At 52.6% G+C, this 15,173-nt stretch overlaps 5 protein-coding genes across 5 annotated transcripts; 1 reads left to right on the top strand and 4 right to left on the bottom strand.

Moving 5' to 3' along the window:
* On the top strand, nucleotides 1-414 carry N7462_000242 (putative extracellular serine-rich protein; the record flags this gene model as incomplete). Its single annotated transcript, XM_057071968.1, has 1 exon — nucleotides 1-414. One exon carries the CDS (start codon nucleotides 1-3, stop codon nucleotides 412-414), a length of 414 nt encoding a protein of 137 aa, XP_056938498.1.
* Nucleotides 415-1,336: 922 nt separating this feature from the next.
* On the bottom strand, nucleotides 1,337-3,111 carry N7462_000241 (putative mRNA processing protein (Mss51); the record flags this gene model as incomplete). Its single annotated transcript, XM_057071967.1, has 3 exons — nucleotides 1,337-1,364; nucleotides 1,449-2,106; nucleotides 2,247-3,111. The coding sequence occupies 3 exons, from the start codon at nucleotides 3,109-3,111 to the stop codon at nucleotides 1,337-1,339; spliced, it is 1,551 nt and encodes a 516-aa protein (XP_056938497.1).
* A 387-nt stretch (nucleotides 3,112-3,498) lies between these two features.
* N7462_000240 (OSBP family protein) lies at nucleotides 3,499-7,755 on the bottom strand (the record flags this gene model as incomplete). The annotated part of the gene is made up of 5 exons (XM_057071966.1): nucleotides 3,499-4,269; nucleotides 4,342-4,695; nucleotides 4,756-6,134; nucleotides 6,239-7,485; nucleotides 7,736-7,755. 5 exons carry the CDS (start codon nucleotides 7,753-7,755, stop codon nucleotides 3,499-3,501), a joined length of 3,771 nt encoding a protein of 1,256 aa, XP_056938496.1.
* Nucleotides 7,756-8,121: 366 nt separating this feature from the next.
* N7462_000239 (ATP synthase complex assembly protein ATP12) lies at nucleotides 8,122-9,261 on the bottom strand (the record flags this gene model as incomplete). Its single annotated transcript, XM_057071965.1, has 1 exon — nucleotides 8,122-9,261. The coding sequence occupies one exon, from the start codon at nucleotides 9,259-9,261 to the stop codon at nucleotides 8,122-8,124; it is 1,140 nt and encodes a 379-aa protein (XP_056938495.1).
* A 1,671-nt stretch (nucleotides 9,262-10,932) lies between these two features.
* N7462_000238 (glycosyltransferase family 2 protein) lies at nucleotides 10,933-13,326 on the bottom strand (the record flags this gene model as incomplete). Its single annotated transcript, XM_057071964.1, has 4 exons — nucleotides 10,933-11,046; nucleotides 11,483-11,774; nucleotides 12,343-13,212; nucleotides 13,289-13,326. 4 exons carry the CDS (start codon nucleotides 13,324-13,326, stop codon nucleotides 10,933-10,935), a joined length of 1,314 nt encoding a protein of 437 aa, XP_056938494.1.
* Nucleotides 13,327-15,173: the final 1,847 nt, after the last annotated feature.

Here is a 15,173-nt window from a genome sequence, read left to right as displayed (position 1 = left end):
ATGCAGTTCACCAAGACTCTCCTCCTGCTCGCTTCGGCCCTGGCCCCTGTGGCTTTTGCTGCTGAGGCAGCTTCTGCGGTCACGCCCACAGTGACCAAGACGTTGACTCTGGTGCCCTCGGGCTACACTCCGTCTAGCTCGACCCCGACTCCCACCTCGACCCCGTGCTCGACTGTCACCCCGTCCAGCACTCCGGTCTCCTCGAGTGTGTCCTTCACTCGTGCCCCCAGCTCCACTCCCTTGATCAAGCAGACGACCTCTACTGTCGTCGAGCAGAACACCCAAACTGCCGCTGCCGCCGCTACCTCTGCCGCCGCCTCTTCTTCCGTCGGGATCAATGGTGCTATCTCCCACCAGCTTCCCGCCGGCTTGGCTGCCGGTGTCATGGCTCTCGCAGGCTTTATTCTGGTTTAAATACCGTTCTCCAAATAAGGTGTTCCGTGGACTGGCGGGAGACGCGTCTAGATTACGCGATAAGTCCTTGAGGATCGCGGTCAACCATGGTGCGGACCGGATCTTCTCCATATTTGCACCTTCCATCTAGAACGATGGGCTCTCGATTCCTATTCTCTCATGTCTCTGTATCTTTGGGTATTTTTTTTACGCCCACCCTTTTTTTTTCTTATATATTTTTCTGATATACCTTGTTTACTTTCTTCGACGATCCCGGGCTTTGTGATGATTCCTCCGACTTCTTGATGCCTATACCCTTTTTTGATTCTTACTTTCACTACCAGACCTCTTCACCTCATCCAAGTTCTTTGTCTTCTTTTATTCTAATTTTTATTCTATCGTGGTTTTTTTTTTTAGACCGCTTGGGTGATCTTGGAATTCATTTACTAGATTTATCGGCTGCGTGCATTTTGTGGCTGACTTTGGAAGCATTGATGTACGTCGTACTTTTATTGTATTTTTTTGGCACTTCCGCGCTCGCAGAAGTACAGGACGAGTCCACATTGTTGAGTATCTCATTCCGAACTGTTTGCCTGCTTTTCCATCAAAAATGCCTAGATGAGATGAGAGCCATCTATGATGTAAACTAAATGATAGTGTAGGAAATACTTGCAGAACAAGGGGTTTTCCCAGCGGAAATTACCTTTCTAATTAATTCTTGTCGAGATGAACTAGTCGATTCTGCGGGCTCGAAATATTTGTGTGCGCATCCCAATAGGGCATGGCGAGACGCATGAGAAACAAAGAAACCTTCAGGGGAGAGAGGACTCAGTATAATCTATCTACTTAATAACACAATGCGTGTAGATCCCCTCTCGAGCCGGTGGATCCAACAAAAAGAACTATCATACAGAAAGCATCAACCAGGCCTCAGGCACCACATTTACTCGCTCTTGAAAGTTGCCTCATACCTGGAGAAAGAACGTATAATGTCAGTCAAAAATGTCCCCGCATCATAGAAAATTGAGGGAGTAAAATAGAAAAAAAAAACTTACCTCTTGCCACGGAATGCCCACAACCCCCAGTTTCCACACGACACATCGTGCGGGTCCATGTCATTGAGATCCCAGCGCAGACTGCGGAAGATGTTCTCGCCCGGCTCGAGCAGCAGATCGAACTCGCCCGCGCACTTCTCGTGCACCCAGTTGATATCGCGCTCCATATCCCACTGAGTATACCCGGTACAGAGGATGGGCACCTTGGTCTCCAGCAGCTGGGGTAGGGTCTCGGACCACTCGTGTGAAGAGGCCGGGTGACCAAGACCGGGGTGGAACAGCATGAAGCAGTCGAGGTAAGGATCGAAGGGTTGGAAGTACTGGGCCTTGTACATGGTGTGGAAGTAATCGACGTAAGTGGAGATCTTCATTTGGCCACCAAGACGATCCTCAACGATGGCACCGAAGGGGTTCTCGGGGGTGCGCTCGGGGAGCGGGAACTCCGCGTCACGGTTGGCCATGCTCTCAGGGCCAATGAAGATGATGTGCAGGAGGGAGCGGGGGAACATATACGAGAGCTGCAGCCAGACTTCTCGGGGCAAGGAGGACTCAGCGCGAGCACCGAGGATAAAGATACGGACCGGAGGAGCCTTCAAGCGCAGGCCCTTGACGTCAATATCTTCGCCAGTCTTGGGAGGGTGCAAGGAGTAACGGAGGGCTAGAGAATTGGTGAAATGTTAGCTGAACCCCCTAGGGTCAATAGAGAAAAGAAGGATTGAGAGCAACGGAAAATACGAGGAGGAAAGGCGGATGAGAGGGAGCGCACGATAAGATCGCAGATAGCGAAATACTACATACCACTGAAACTTTTCAATCCCTCAGCCGTCAACCGGTTCTTCTTCTGGATACTGTACGGGCTCAGCTCATGCAAGACACTCGCAATGGTCTGCGGGTATGTAAGCATGCGAGTGACCTGCCGCATCGAGCGGTCTGAGTTGATCGCCTCGAACTCGCGGGTATACATATAAGTATCCCAATTGGTCATGTTGATTACGAAGTTATCATCCTGGACGCCCGGGTACGAGAACTCCGGGAAGAAGCGGCCGGAATGCAGGTCATGGTCGTCCTCGTTGATCTGACGGATGGTCTCGCAGACCTCAAGGTGAGCTTCAAAGTCATCCATCCAGTGGCCCTCCGAGCAGTAGATGGGCACGCCGCAATCGGGACACTCGAAGTGAGAGTGGGCCGGGGGCTGGCTAGCCTCGTCGGAGGTCTTGCGCGCTTCCGAGTCGTTAGGCGAGACAGGGACACGTGTCTGCTGATGGCTAGGATGCGGGCAAAAGGCATTCTGCTTAATAAAAGCAGCGCGCTGTCGAATGGCGGGTGAGGGCGAGTTCGAGAACGAGTGGAACAGGTTGTCAGGCTTCAAGAGCGCTCGAGTGTCGACGTTGGGGCCAGTGGAGGTGGAGGCGGCCCGCTGAGCGAACGGCTGGGATATAGATGACTTAATAGCAGACGAAGCCTTGCCAGTGCCCTGATCTTGAGGGTTGGTTGCTAGCAAGCCGTTGTTGCGTTCGGAGCCGAAGCTGCGAGTCCACAACGGGGAGACGGCGCATCTCCGGCGAGAAGGGCCCAAGCTCGGTAATCTGGCTGGAGAGCCATGTGCTCGGACTCCTTGCCGAAGCACCTGAAGGCACTGGGCACAGGTGTATCCTCTGGCCATTGTGGGATTCAATCGATGTGTTGAAAATGAGCCGTTCGGCCTGGCCGATTTTCCTACGGAGGTTCCCGACACGTGACCCAATGTGGAGACGCGGAGGTTGCATGATGCAAGCACGGGATATGGTTCGATGAATGTCCTTCAAACTTTTGACATTAGCTCCTTTTCAGTTCTACTTTAGCTATTTGTGATGTGGTGGAAGTGATTTTGCAATTATTTCGGAGTTCTCTCTATGATCCTACACAGTTGTATTGACAAGAGCTCGTGTTTCGTCGTGTATTCATGCACACTGCAAACCAAAAAAGTCTTGTACAAAAGCAAAGTTACAACAACATGGGGAAAAAGACGAAAAGAACCTATGTCAAGGTCTTGAGCGAGTTTCGGAATCAATCAAAAGATATCCTGCGAGAGACTCCAGTCCTGGGCATCTCTGGATGCCCAGTATTTACCATTGTGAGCCCAGAACTCTTCGCCGGTAATGGGACACCTGGAGCGGGTGAACCATTGAGGCTTGTAAACTTCGCCGCTGGCCTCGCGTTCTCTTCGCTTAGCGCGCTGCTTCTCCTCCACACGATGCTTCTCATCGGCCGCAAGATCATATTCACCATCCTCCATGGCCCGCTGGTCAGGCCGCAGTCTCGTGTCAGTAGGAGGCAGCCATTGCTTCAGGCCGTCGGGCAGGGCGTTGAGGGTGATAACGAAGGGAGTCAGATTAAAGGGAATGCCAGTGGGACGAGCATGAGCTTGCCAGACCAAGAGTGTTTTGGCCGATTCGGGGTCCTGGCCAGAGACCGGTGCCTCGAAACCAGGGGTGTGTCGCGCATAGATCTTGTCATTCCAGCGTCCGCCAATGCTCCACTTGGGGGAACCTTCGCCATCAACAACCTTACCGGTGACCTGGTAGGCCGACGAGGCTTTCCAACCACGAGGCTTGAAGTCTAGATAACAGACCTCACCCGTCGTCCAATTCTTGATCTCCATTAGACCGTAGTTGTCCACAGTAGGGTTTCCAGTAATGATACCAATGACGGAAGAGGTGACCTTCTTCCAGGTATACAGTTCCTCGCCGCCAGTGACAGGGCGCAACTTGAGGAACCACGTGCCCAACAAGTTGATGTCAAAGGATTTGCCGTAGAATTTTGATTTGAGAGACGATTCACCCTATATGTAATTGTCAATCAGCGTTGTCCTCGCGGGTCATGTTGCTCACTAAGAGAAAAGAACCAATCTTACCCAGTAATCCCACTTGGGCGACTCAGCCCACGCAGCTCCGATCGGTGGATGATGACTAACTTGTTCCACGAAAAACCGGTAGCCCTTATCGGGCCGAACATACTCGAATGTTTCTCCCAGGAGAGGGTTGAATGGCTTGGCCACACGCCCGATTGTCGAGGCGTACTCACTAGCAGCGTAGGAGGCAACATATACAAGACGTTCCATCGAATCAGACCGATCTGCGGCAATATCAAGGAGATCGGTGTATTCCAGATCCTCCGCAACACGCTGAAGCAATGAGGTCGGCTCGTTGAAAGAGACCGGGAGAGTCATTTTTGTCATGTCTTTTCCAATCATTGATTTGAGAATACCCTAGAGCAGAGGTGAGAAAGAGTGGGCTGTAAATACGTGATCCAAAATAGAAATACTTACCCACAGTGAGATCTTGGGTCGATTGTCATTGTCCATCTTCAGTCTCTCTCTCACGGGATCCTCGTAGCCCTTGAACGAAGGGCCAATCACAATAGTCTTTTCAGATCGCGCCAGGGCGCTCTCATCTTGAGATTCCTCTTTCTTGTCGGTCTCAACCATTGGGAAATCCTCTACTTCAATCTCTCCAGCGTCAATGGCGTCAAAGAATTCATCGCCGTCTGACTCCGAGTCATATATGCTGTCGATCTTGGACAGAGCAGATGGCTTTCGGCTGAGAATGGGCTCGGTGCCGGCCTGACTTGGCTGTGCATTAGTTTCTGGTAATGTCTCCGGAGCACGAATTTCAGGCTGGCTGGTCTCTAAGGTAGCCGAGCCCTCCATAGGAATCCGGGATGGCGGGCCGCTAATTGAGCGGCTGCTTGCCGTCGCATTCTCCAGGGCCTCTTTCAGAGCCTTCTTCGTTCGCTTCCTCTTTTCCTCAGACTCGCCCATCTTCGACTGAAGCTCCTCATGCTCTTGGGCAACGCGGGCCATGCTCTCCTCCCACATCTGTCGGAGATGCTCCTCTCGGTTCAACCGATACTGCCAAAACGAATCGCGGTCTCTTGAGATCTTGAGGAGGCTGTCCACCAATCCTTTCAGGCTGCTGACGGCAGCTTCGTAGGCGCCAAAGGCCTGTTCGACTGCCGGATCCGAGATCGACATTTCTGGATTCTTGGAGCGCTCGGCCTGGAGAGAGGCGGCCACATTAGCAAGGAGATCTAACTGAAGCTTCGCGGACTGGGCGGTAATATTAAGGGCATCTTTCTCGTTTGTAGGCATGTCGTGACTGGAAGCATAATCGCCATAGTCCTCATCGTCGCCGTCTCCGTCCGGTGTAGTTGTGACATGGCTGGTCACTCTGTTCATATCGTTTTGAGTCACACTTTGGTCCACAGAGCCATACGCAGAGCTTTCCTCATCAACTGCCGAAGTTTCGAGTGTTGTGCGAGAGGTGTGTGTGCTGAGTCTTGTCATGCTGCTGGTCGGGACACCCAGAGAGGGGGGAGCCAAACCCTTCGTACTGGGCCGGTGGCTGAGACCGGATTCAGACGGGGTTCCCATGGTGCGTCCTTCGTTCTGGTCAATTTTGGCCTGGCGAAGAGCTTCAGCGTCCTGGGAGCGCTGTCGAGCCTCCTCCTTCGCTTCATCCTTGGCCCACTGGATCGCGTTGTTCAAAGACCAAAACCATCGCTTGGCCTCGACAACGTGATTGGCTTTCAAGTGATATTTCACAGACGACTTTCCATGTATCTCAAAGCGAGTCTTGTCCTGAGCATCCATGTTCAGCCGAGCAATTTTCATGTTGATAGCCCCGCGGCAGGCAGAGCCAATGTCATCTGCAAATATGAAAAGTCAGCGCAGTTCAAAATTATGGCATGTCTTTCTTGCCATTACTCTCTCGCTGAGACCAAAGAAAACAAGGAGAGAAGGTTGAACCTACCTTGATGTTTGTAATAGCTCAGAACACCATCTTCGAGAACAAACCATCGAAGCTTATAGCCACTAGTGTAGTTGGTCCACTTCTTGAGATAGCCTCTCATCTCACGAGCATCTTTACCGGCCAGAGGGGCCTCGCCAATGGAAGCCCGACCAGCCAGGCCTTGCGCACTATTGTTTCCAAGGATTGCTTTCTCTTGAATGCCTCGCTGCGCGGCCGCCGCAGCCGGAGATTTCTTCAACATGGCCCGAGTCTTGTCGTCCTTGGTGACATCCTGGGGCAGCTTTCCTTTCTTGTCGCGGCGGAAAGGATCGGCGCCATGGGTCAAGAGAATTTCAATCAGCTGCACATTCTTATTACGAGCCCCTTCGTGCAGCAGAGTGCCACCGGACTGGGCCGTGGTCCGGTCAGTGACCATTTCCAGGCTATTCACGTCTAAAATGCCCTCCGCACGTGGTTCCTCCAAGAGCTTCTCCAAATTCTCATAGTCGTTCTTAGCCACTAGGGCCTGAATTTCCTGTGTCTTGCTGTCGATAAAGAGGGATCGCGCCAGCTGCAACTGTTGAAAGATTTCGGGTGTTCGTGCGACATCAAGCGCCGTCTGGCCGCGGTAGTTGACGATGGCGTCGTTGACGACGGGTCGATTCAGCAGGTCCCGGACCAACGAGGCTCGCCCCAGCTGCGCGGCCAGATGAAGCGGAGTATTGCCCTCGCGATCTCGCGCATTGATGTCCAGGCTTTCCCCAGACGAGAGCACAAATTCCACGACCTGGGGCTCGGCGCACTGTAGCGCGAGGTGGAGAATGGTGGTGCCGTAGAGACTGTGGGCGACCTGAGGATCGCTGGATTCCTTAACGGCCTTGGAAATCGCCGTGGTATCACCGCTGCGCAAGATCTCAAACAAACGGAAAGTCCGTACCGACTGGTCGAGGGACAGACTGCCGCTCTCAGTCTGGGCCGCTGACGGCACCCTTTCCATCGTGTCGGCACCGGCGGCTGAGTAGCTCGAGTTGGACTCAGTATGCTCCAGGAGGGGATCAGGCGGGGAGTTCATCTCGGTGGGCTTCTTCCGGCTGTGACGGCTGTGACTGCGGCGGTGTCCTAACGGAGAGTTATTCGAGGAGGCTGAGCCGACCGAGACGTCGTCGTCATCACGGTCTTCCCCTTTCGATTTATCGCGGTGCAGAAGGGCAAGTGCGAGGGCACTTCGCGAGCGCTTGTGCCTGGCAGAGGGGGACATGTCAGTAGCGCTTCACATGTGACCAGCAGTGGATTTGGTTCGCTGGAAAGTTGCCGAGCTTTTGTTTTTCTTTCCAGCCTGAAAAACGGCAATAATCACGAGTCTTGGTGCGTGGCTCAGGCTCTTCTCTCTCGAAATTTCGTCTATTCTTCTGAAGACATCCTGCCCCCAATGTCGGGGGCAGTTGCTGTCATGCCGACGACCAGTGAACCATGGGTCCATGCGTTGGGGGGTGGGAGGAAAGCTGGGGGGAGACTCACCCCTCGGGTTTTTCAGTCATCTTCCAAGCGTACGCGGTACAAGGACATGGAGGGAAGAGAAGAAAGAGGTTGAAAGAGTGAGAGACAGGTTCAAGAAGCTCAGCCACACGAGAAATTTGGTTGATCGCTGTGGCTGCCTTGTGTTGAGGGGGGAAAGAAAGGACGAGGCGCTGATCGCTCCGCCTTGGCACGGTGTTCACTATACGCCTAGGTTGAGGGTACCCCTTTCTCTCTTGCCTTTCACATGGAGAATGACGAGCAATGGGATTACCAGCGTTGGTTTACAGGATCATGCGCTGGGCTGGTGATCATTATACAATGGGATTCTATTATGGTACATACGAAGGAGCCGTCTCCCTTGGTTTATTGACTCTGGAGATTCGAGTCTATCGAGTCTCGCCGCTGACTAGCACCACCACACTTCCCAGCTGGCGCCGCAGATCCTCCTTGTCCACATCGTGGGTATCTTCCACCTCTCCCCACATGTCCGTCTGCCACTTGACCTCGAGACTGGCCGCCTCGGCCGCCTCCTCCAGGCCGAACTTCGGGGATTGGTGCTGTTGCAGATGACGGAAATTCTCACTCCACTCGACCAGCAGCCGCACGGCAACAAGCAGACTCTTGGCGGCCAGGATGCCTCGCTCGAGACCCGCCAGGTCATGGGCGGACAGTTCCGAGACCCAGGTGCGGATGCTGTCCTTGGTGGCTTGGGGCTGGGATACCGGGAGGATACTCTCGGAGTCGAGGATGGGTACGATCTCGAGACCCGGCCAGACCTTCGTAGATAAGAAGCTCATGATGCTCTTGGCCACCCGCATCTGGATCTCTCGTAGACTCTCGATCTTCTCTTCCTCATTCTTCCGGTCCAGCACCCGGTCTTCGCGTTCCGGCTCCCAGCAGAGGAGTGTGTCAGTGTCCAGGTATCGCATGGCGGTTTTGATGATCTGATCGCGGGTCACGGTGGTCCCCTCGGCATCTTCGCGGATGATATCCGCGGCACGAGCGGAAAGGGAGGTGAGGGGGATGAGGTGGCCCTTCAGGGCTTGCTGGGCGGAGGTCATGACATCCCACTCGAGCGCGATGGCATGGGCGAGGTGCGGTTTGGTCGGAGGGATCGAAAGGACTTCCTTCGTGGGCGTTCGTACGGGCCGCTTGTCTAGAAGCACTTGATATTCCCCTGGAGTAGATCTATCGTAAGCAAACCAGCGAACCAGGGCGACATCGATCGAGGACGTACCTGGCTTCCCGTGGACATGGACGTCCTTCCAGAATCGCTTCTTGAGTCCCACAGAGGGCTTTGTGGATAGTGACTCATTGAAGGCATATTGACCGGGCTTTGAATCTGTCTGTTTCTCGATTTGCTCCGTGAATTCCGGCGATGGTGCCGGAGCCTTTGGAGGAGGGCCATGAGCGGTTATGGGGTGCGCGACGGCAGCCCGGAAAGGCGATGAATGGATGTACCGGCGAGGAGCCTGCTGCTGAGCCACCGCCAACAGGCGCGCAGATGAAGAGCGAGGAAGGGCCATGGTTGTGGTTGATGTCAGAGAAGCTCCGAAGGATTGGCTTGCGGAGCGGAACTTTTTCGAGTCTCGGCCCGATCGCCCACCGCTGGACCCGGAAGTATACCAGCAGACATGTATACATTCACTCCTCTCTTCTCCGCACCATATTCTCGACCCTGTCTGCCAACAGTGTACAGCATTTTGCGAAGGGATTTAAAGTCGGCTCTCTACGTCGCTACTTGCTGATCACCGATCGCCGAAGATTTTTTGAGTTTCGCCCACGAACTTACCCTTTCCCCAGGCCACGCAAGTGAGTTGCCACCATCTGGCGGGGTCGAATGCGCCATTACATCAGGGAGGTGCCATCGAATAGGATTTCATGTGCGATGACACCATGTTGGTCCAAAGGGTCTGGAAGGGGAGCAACCCAGGAAAGGTCAGATACGAGCATGGTGCATCTGGTACGGAGTAACATCTAGATATGGCACTGGGAAGTGGAGAATGCAGATTCGAGCGGAGAACCAGAACGCGGGTATTCCGATTAGAAATTATGAACAGCAGAAAGGAGAAGAAAAAGAAGAAATTGAGTCAAATAAGCCTCCCATATTGCATCTAAAGGTTCAGAAAGCCGAGTCAGGCAGCAGGGAGACGAGGAAAAAAGAACTTTCAAATGCCATCACCAAAGCAATCAAATGATAGATAGTCCAGAGGAGCTAAACCAGCTGAATAACATATCGAGATGCAGAGCGCACGAGAAAAAGTGCAAAATGACGATATCCGCCCATGCTTTTGTAATTTACACCAGAAGAAAAGAAGTAACAATATGTAAGAAAAGAGGAAAAAAACCGCTTCAAAGCTCCAGGTTGGCCGCCCTTTTTTGGGGTTGAAAAACCAATCATGCGCAAAGAAGAGATAAAATGACCAAAAGAGACAAGAAGAGGAAAATGAAGAGTCAAGAAAAAAAAGAGGAAAAAAGTAAATGCTGCGGGGCATCAATCGCATCGCTGTGATACCATGCCCTAGTTTTTGTCGGAGCTCACAAGGCTGGGGATCAAGGGAAGGACAAAGTCTTGTCCGACCTTCCGCATCACGATGGGGGTTGAGCAACAGAACAGCAAGACCCCGGACTTTTTTTTGGCTCTGTACCCTCAATTGATGGATGGTAGCGAGCAGCCACGGCAGATTGTCATCAGGGAATCAAGGAATTGTTCAAAAAAAGTCACCAGAAGACAAAAAAAAAAAGAAACAAACAAACAAACAAACAAAACCAAGATAAAGCGCAGGGCGCATCTAGAGTCGCGGACTGAAACACAAACTCAAATTTCGAGTCGGGCAAGGTCAAAACAATGGTCGTCACGGCATTTCTTCGTAAAAATAAAAGGCAGCAGGAGATCAAGGGTTCGAAGAGCTGAGTGCAGGGGACCCGGGGGAAACGATCAGACCCTTTCCAGAACGCCGTGCGGTGCCTGGGAGTGCGGAGAGCAGACCTTGCGTGCAGACCTTTCGATTTGACCGGAGGATCACACGCCATCGATTCTCCGGCAGCAGACATATGTCGACAGGTGGTTTTCGGTGTCTGAATTCTGGGTCACATGCAGAGAGCGAGATGCTCTGGCCACAGGGAGAAGAGGGAAGACCCGACTGTCGCGCATTTGACAGACAAGCCACGGAGGAAGATAGGATGGCGACTTGCACCTACTTGGGGAGATAGCTGGAATAGTAGGGCTGCTTTCTGCGATCGGCATCGGTACGCTTCTTCATACGCTCTGCGTCATAATCATCGGCACCGTCACGGCTACCCCATGTCGTCTAGAGCGAACGCGTACTGGGTCAGCTGGGTACCAGGAAATGCGCATATATCAAAGACCAGGGTCGGAAATAATATCAGACAAATAGAGACAGGAAGCCGAAGACAAAGAGGGGGGGGGGGGGGAATGGCTCGCGCGGGAAGATTGTGGATAATTGAGCTGCAAGAGAGAGGAGTCGTGACCAAAGCGTTGTGATGCGGGCATGTTATAGGAAGACGGGGCCCGAGAGACAGAGGGGGAGACGCTTAGGCCAGAGCCACCGAGGACCCGCCCAAGGACCCGGCAATTGCCCAATTGCACGGAATAGTAAATCGAACACGAAAAGAGTGCCCAGTAACAAGAAACGAAAAAGCGAGAAAAAAAAAAGAAAAGGACGATATGAATTCCTTGAAAAAAAATTTCGACGGAGATGCCGAGAAAAAAAAAAGAGGACTTACCACATTCAGGGTCATCACTGCATACATCTTGATAGCGCCGTGGAAATAGCCGAAGAGAATGGACACGGGTAGAAGGAACGCATCGACAGGGTATCGGATATAATGCCCAAGTAGCTTGATCCACTTGCTCGTGAACATCCAGAGATACAGGAAAGTCATGGCGCGGTCGTGCGAAACATCGCCCCAGCCGGCCGTCGCCTTGTGGCACAGCCAGACCAGCAGGAGATCTCCGAGCAAGGCGGGAGGCGACAAGGTGGTTAAGTGCACCGCATAGGCACTCCAGGGTTGACGACTAGAAAAAATTATAACAGTTAGCGGCGGCTGAAAAAAACGAAAATGAGAAAACAGAGAATCCAAGGTTCCCTCAGAAAGACAGAGCGCAATTATGGGTAATCATGGGTGACCATGGGAGACCATGGGTGCTCGAAAAGGGGATGGATTGATCATGCCAGAACCGAGATGGGGCGACGGGACATCACTAGCAAAGGCCGCCCGGACACGATGCATCCTCGAGCGCCACTCATAGTATTTTTGAAATGCCCTCGCCCCTCCTCTCGAATGTTCTGAAGCTTGTGATCCTGAGAAGGGTGGAATTTGCAGCCAGGCCAGTGAAGGCCTATCATTTTTTTTCAGACCCCATGTCTAGGCAGTTGGGTTCGCGAACATAGTGAACATAGGGGTTGTATAGAGTCCAGTCTTGAAACCGGAAATAAAAAAAGCCAACCCCCAACAACCAGTTTGTGCCAGACTGGGGAAGGCTCTCCATTGGTAGTCGGAGAATAGGAGAGACCCTCAAAAAGGGAAAAGAGTAAAACAAAAACCAAGGACGCATTCAACTGAAGAAAAGGGGTTTCACTTACTACCAGATGTGTTTCTCGTGGAACATACTGGTGAGATTGCTCCGCCAGTTACTGCGCGACCAGCGTGCGCATTGCTTCAGGAACCGAGAATTGTCCTCGAGGGTAGTGAGAACCTCCGCTTCAGGGTGGTACTGCATGCAGCACTCCCAGCCATGCGAGACCATCCAGCGGGTGATAAAGTTGTCGTCGTCGGCATTAAGCTGATACTTCCCCCACCACCACTCCTCGTTGGTGAAGGCGTAGGTGAAGCCCTCGTCTTGGAGGATCTTGGTCCGATAGGCCACCGTACGGCCAGACATGCATGGCAGCCCACCGTCCAGATTGATTGTAGCCCCGCAGTCGAAGTTGCGTCGCTCGAGATACAAAGCGCCGAGGAACCCCCAGACCCGCTGTGAGAGGGTCGGAGCCACCGCGCGACGTAGTCGCTGACAGGTAACCACACCTCCATAGCGATCGTCCTTTTCGAACGGCGCAAGAATCCAGGGCAGCACAGTTGAGGGCCAGCTCACGTCGTCATCGGCGAGAAGCGTGATGGCAGTCCGCACTTCGGGGATCGCGCGGGTCATCTGGCGCCGCTTATTGGGATGGGTGACCGTGAACAGGCGAATGCGCGACTTGGAGGCTGGCATCGCGCTCAGCATCTTCTCGGCCTTCTTCCGATTGGCCTCAATGGTGACCAGCAGGATCTCATAGGGTTGATTTTCTAGAATCGAGCGGATCGTCTCAATCAATTCCTCGCCACAGCCTTCCAGGGTGGGAATGATCACGGATACATCCTGGGAGGTCAGTTTGGGGTTATCTGGTGGCGAGATCGGCTTAAATGACCAAAACGAGACCAGATTGATGACGAGGCGCAGATAGCGATAGACACTGTTTCTGACACGTTAGCGCTGATACATTGCCAGAGAACATCATGGAGGGGGTGCCATTGCAAGGGTGAACTGACAACAGCGCGACGAATGCCCGCAGGAAAGGGAATGCCATGGTGGGACAAATTGGGGGTGTTTTGAGGGGAAGTTGATTATCAAAGCGTTTCTTCCCAGAGGCTGCTTTTTCGGGATATAGTTCTGAATCGGAGGGTTTTTGCTTGCGGGGAAGGTGAGGGGACAGGGAGAAGCTTTCGTGGGTATTGTTCCAAGAGTGCTGCGACTTCCGACTAGATTCCCGAAGACGCAGCCTTTCAATTAGTTTATGATTCCCGCTATTTTTTTCCTTTGCGATCTCATGGACGACTGTCACCTACCGAGAGCCTCAATCAGGGCCAATTGTGCCGATCACTCCGCGATACGTTCCCGAGGGAAGAGAGAAGAGGGAGGATTGGGGCTGGTAGGAAGAGAGCGCGGGAGATCAAAAACGAATGCCGGGGAAGACACAGCTTCCCCAACCAGCCCGAGAAGAGAAGGAGGAGAGAGAGAGAGGAAGAGAGGGAGAGAGAGGAGAAAAAGGGGAGGAGGAACGAAGAGAGAGAGAGAAGACGAAGAGGGAGAGAGCTCGAGTCTGGTGGCCGTCAAAGACGATTAATTTGTAGGCACATGTTGACGAGCCCATCCTGATACCCACGCGAAGCTATGAATAAATTGGCATAAATTCGAATTCTTCTAAATAATAATAAAAAATAAATAAGCAAAGAGAAAATAAAAAAGCATAATAAAAATTATTATTTTTGAAAAAAAAAAAGTCCAAAATTCCAAGCTAAAAAAAGCGCCCCAGTCTCCGTTGTCGTTTTGAGGATGCTGCAGGTGTAGTTTTGCCTCGTGCGTCAGAGACCCTGGATCTAGATGGAGGCATTTGAGCGAGGGATTGGCGGCGGCCCATGCAGCGCAGTGACATGGAGTGGAGCCGGACTTGGGGCGAACCCGGGTCAGGCCTGCGGACGCCGGCGTGCAAGCGGCGGGAAAAGGCCTGTAGAGGCCCGTAGAGACCGGTATAGACTGGTATAGGCTGGTATAGGCCTGTATTACACCCCCGTCCGATATCCGAGTTCCGCGGGACAAGGCGAGGATGCGCCTTTCAGGTCCAGGGCAATAAACAACAAAATGAAGGCTCGCTCTCTTTTTTCGACCCTGGGACATTGAACTAAGCCCGCGATCGGTTCATTCTCCCAGTCGGACGACCCTCCAATCATACGCCCATTCATACTCGGTACCCGAGGCACGTTAAACCAAACAATCAAAAACATACCAACAGTTACCGAGCACAAGCGCAAAGTTCCAGAAGGCTGAGCCTCGTCGTGCGGGTCGGCGCTCCTCGATTGCTTTTCCTTATCTAGGTCCCATCCTAACCAGACCGTGCGAACCCAGTCAAAATGGTGGCCTGATTGGTCGAGCATCTGGATTGGAGAGAATGGGGGCGTATCATGCGCCCATTCTGGTCCTCAAAGTCAACCTCTGATTCAGTCGCCTCATGTCTTGCAGAGCCGTCCCTAGAGCGGGGGAAGGGGGGAGGGGAGGCTCAAGATTACGTTTGCATGATCGGGATGCGGTTTTTGCTTTTCTTTTTTTCCCCTTTTTTCCCATCTCTTGTCAATATCGTCTTGATTGTTCTATGCATGTTGAATGTTGACATTGATCCCTCTCCGAAGATCTATACTCCGCATGCTAAACATTCCTCGATTCTGTTTCTGGGTGGGGGAATTGCAGAACAGGAGCCATGCAAAAAAAAAATAAAAGGATAAAACATGAATCTAGTCGAAAGTATAGAAGAGTAGTAACATGATCTGACCCCCGCGGTCGCACCCTACATATGAGATAATATGAGATACAAGAGGGAGAATACGATATAATACTGCGAGAGTATGTTGGACAGAGTTTCCCCTACGATCCCAATACCAC

The sequence above is a fragment of the Penicillium macrosclerotiorum genome (genome assembly GCF_028827735.1).
Source record: "Penicillium macrosclerotiorum strain IBT 26536 chromosome Unknown utg000001l_segment0_segment0, whole genome shotgun sequence".
NCBI classification, from domain to species: Eukaryota; Fungi; Ascomycota; class Eurotiomycetes; order Eurotiales; family Aspergillaceae; genus Penicillium; species Penicillium macrosclerotiorum.
Note: the sequence above shows the minus strand (reverse complement) of the source record. Positions and strands in the feature narration are given on the sequence as shown.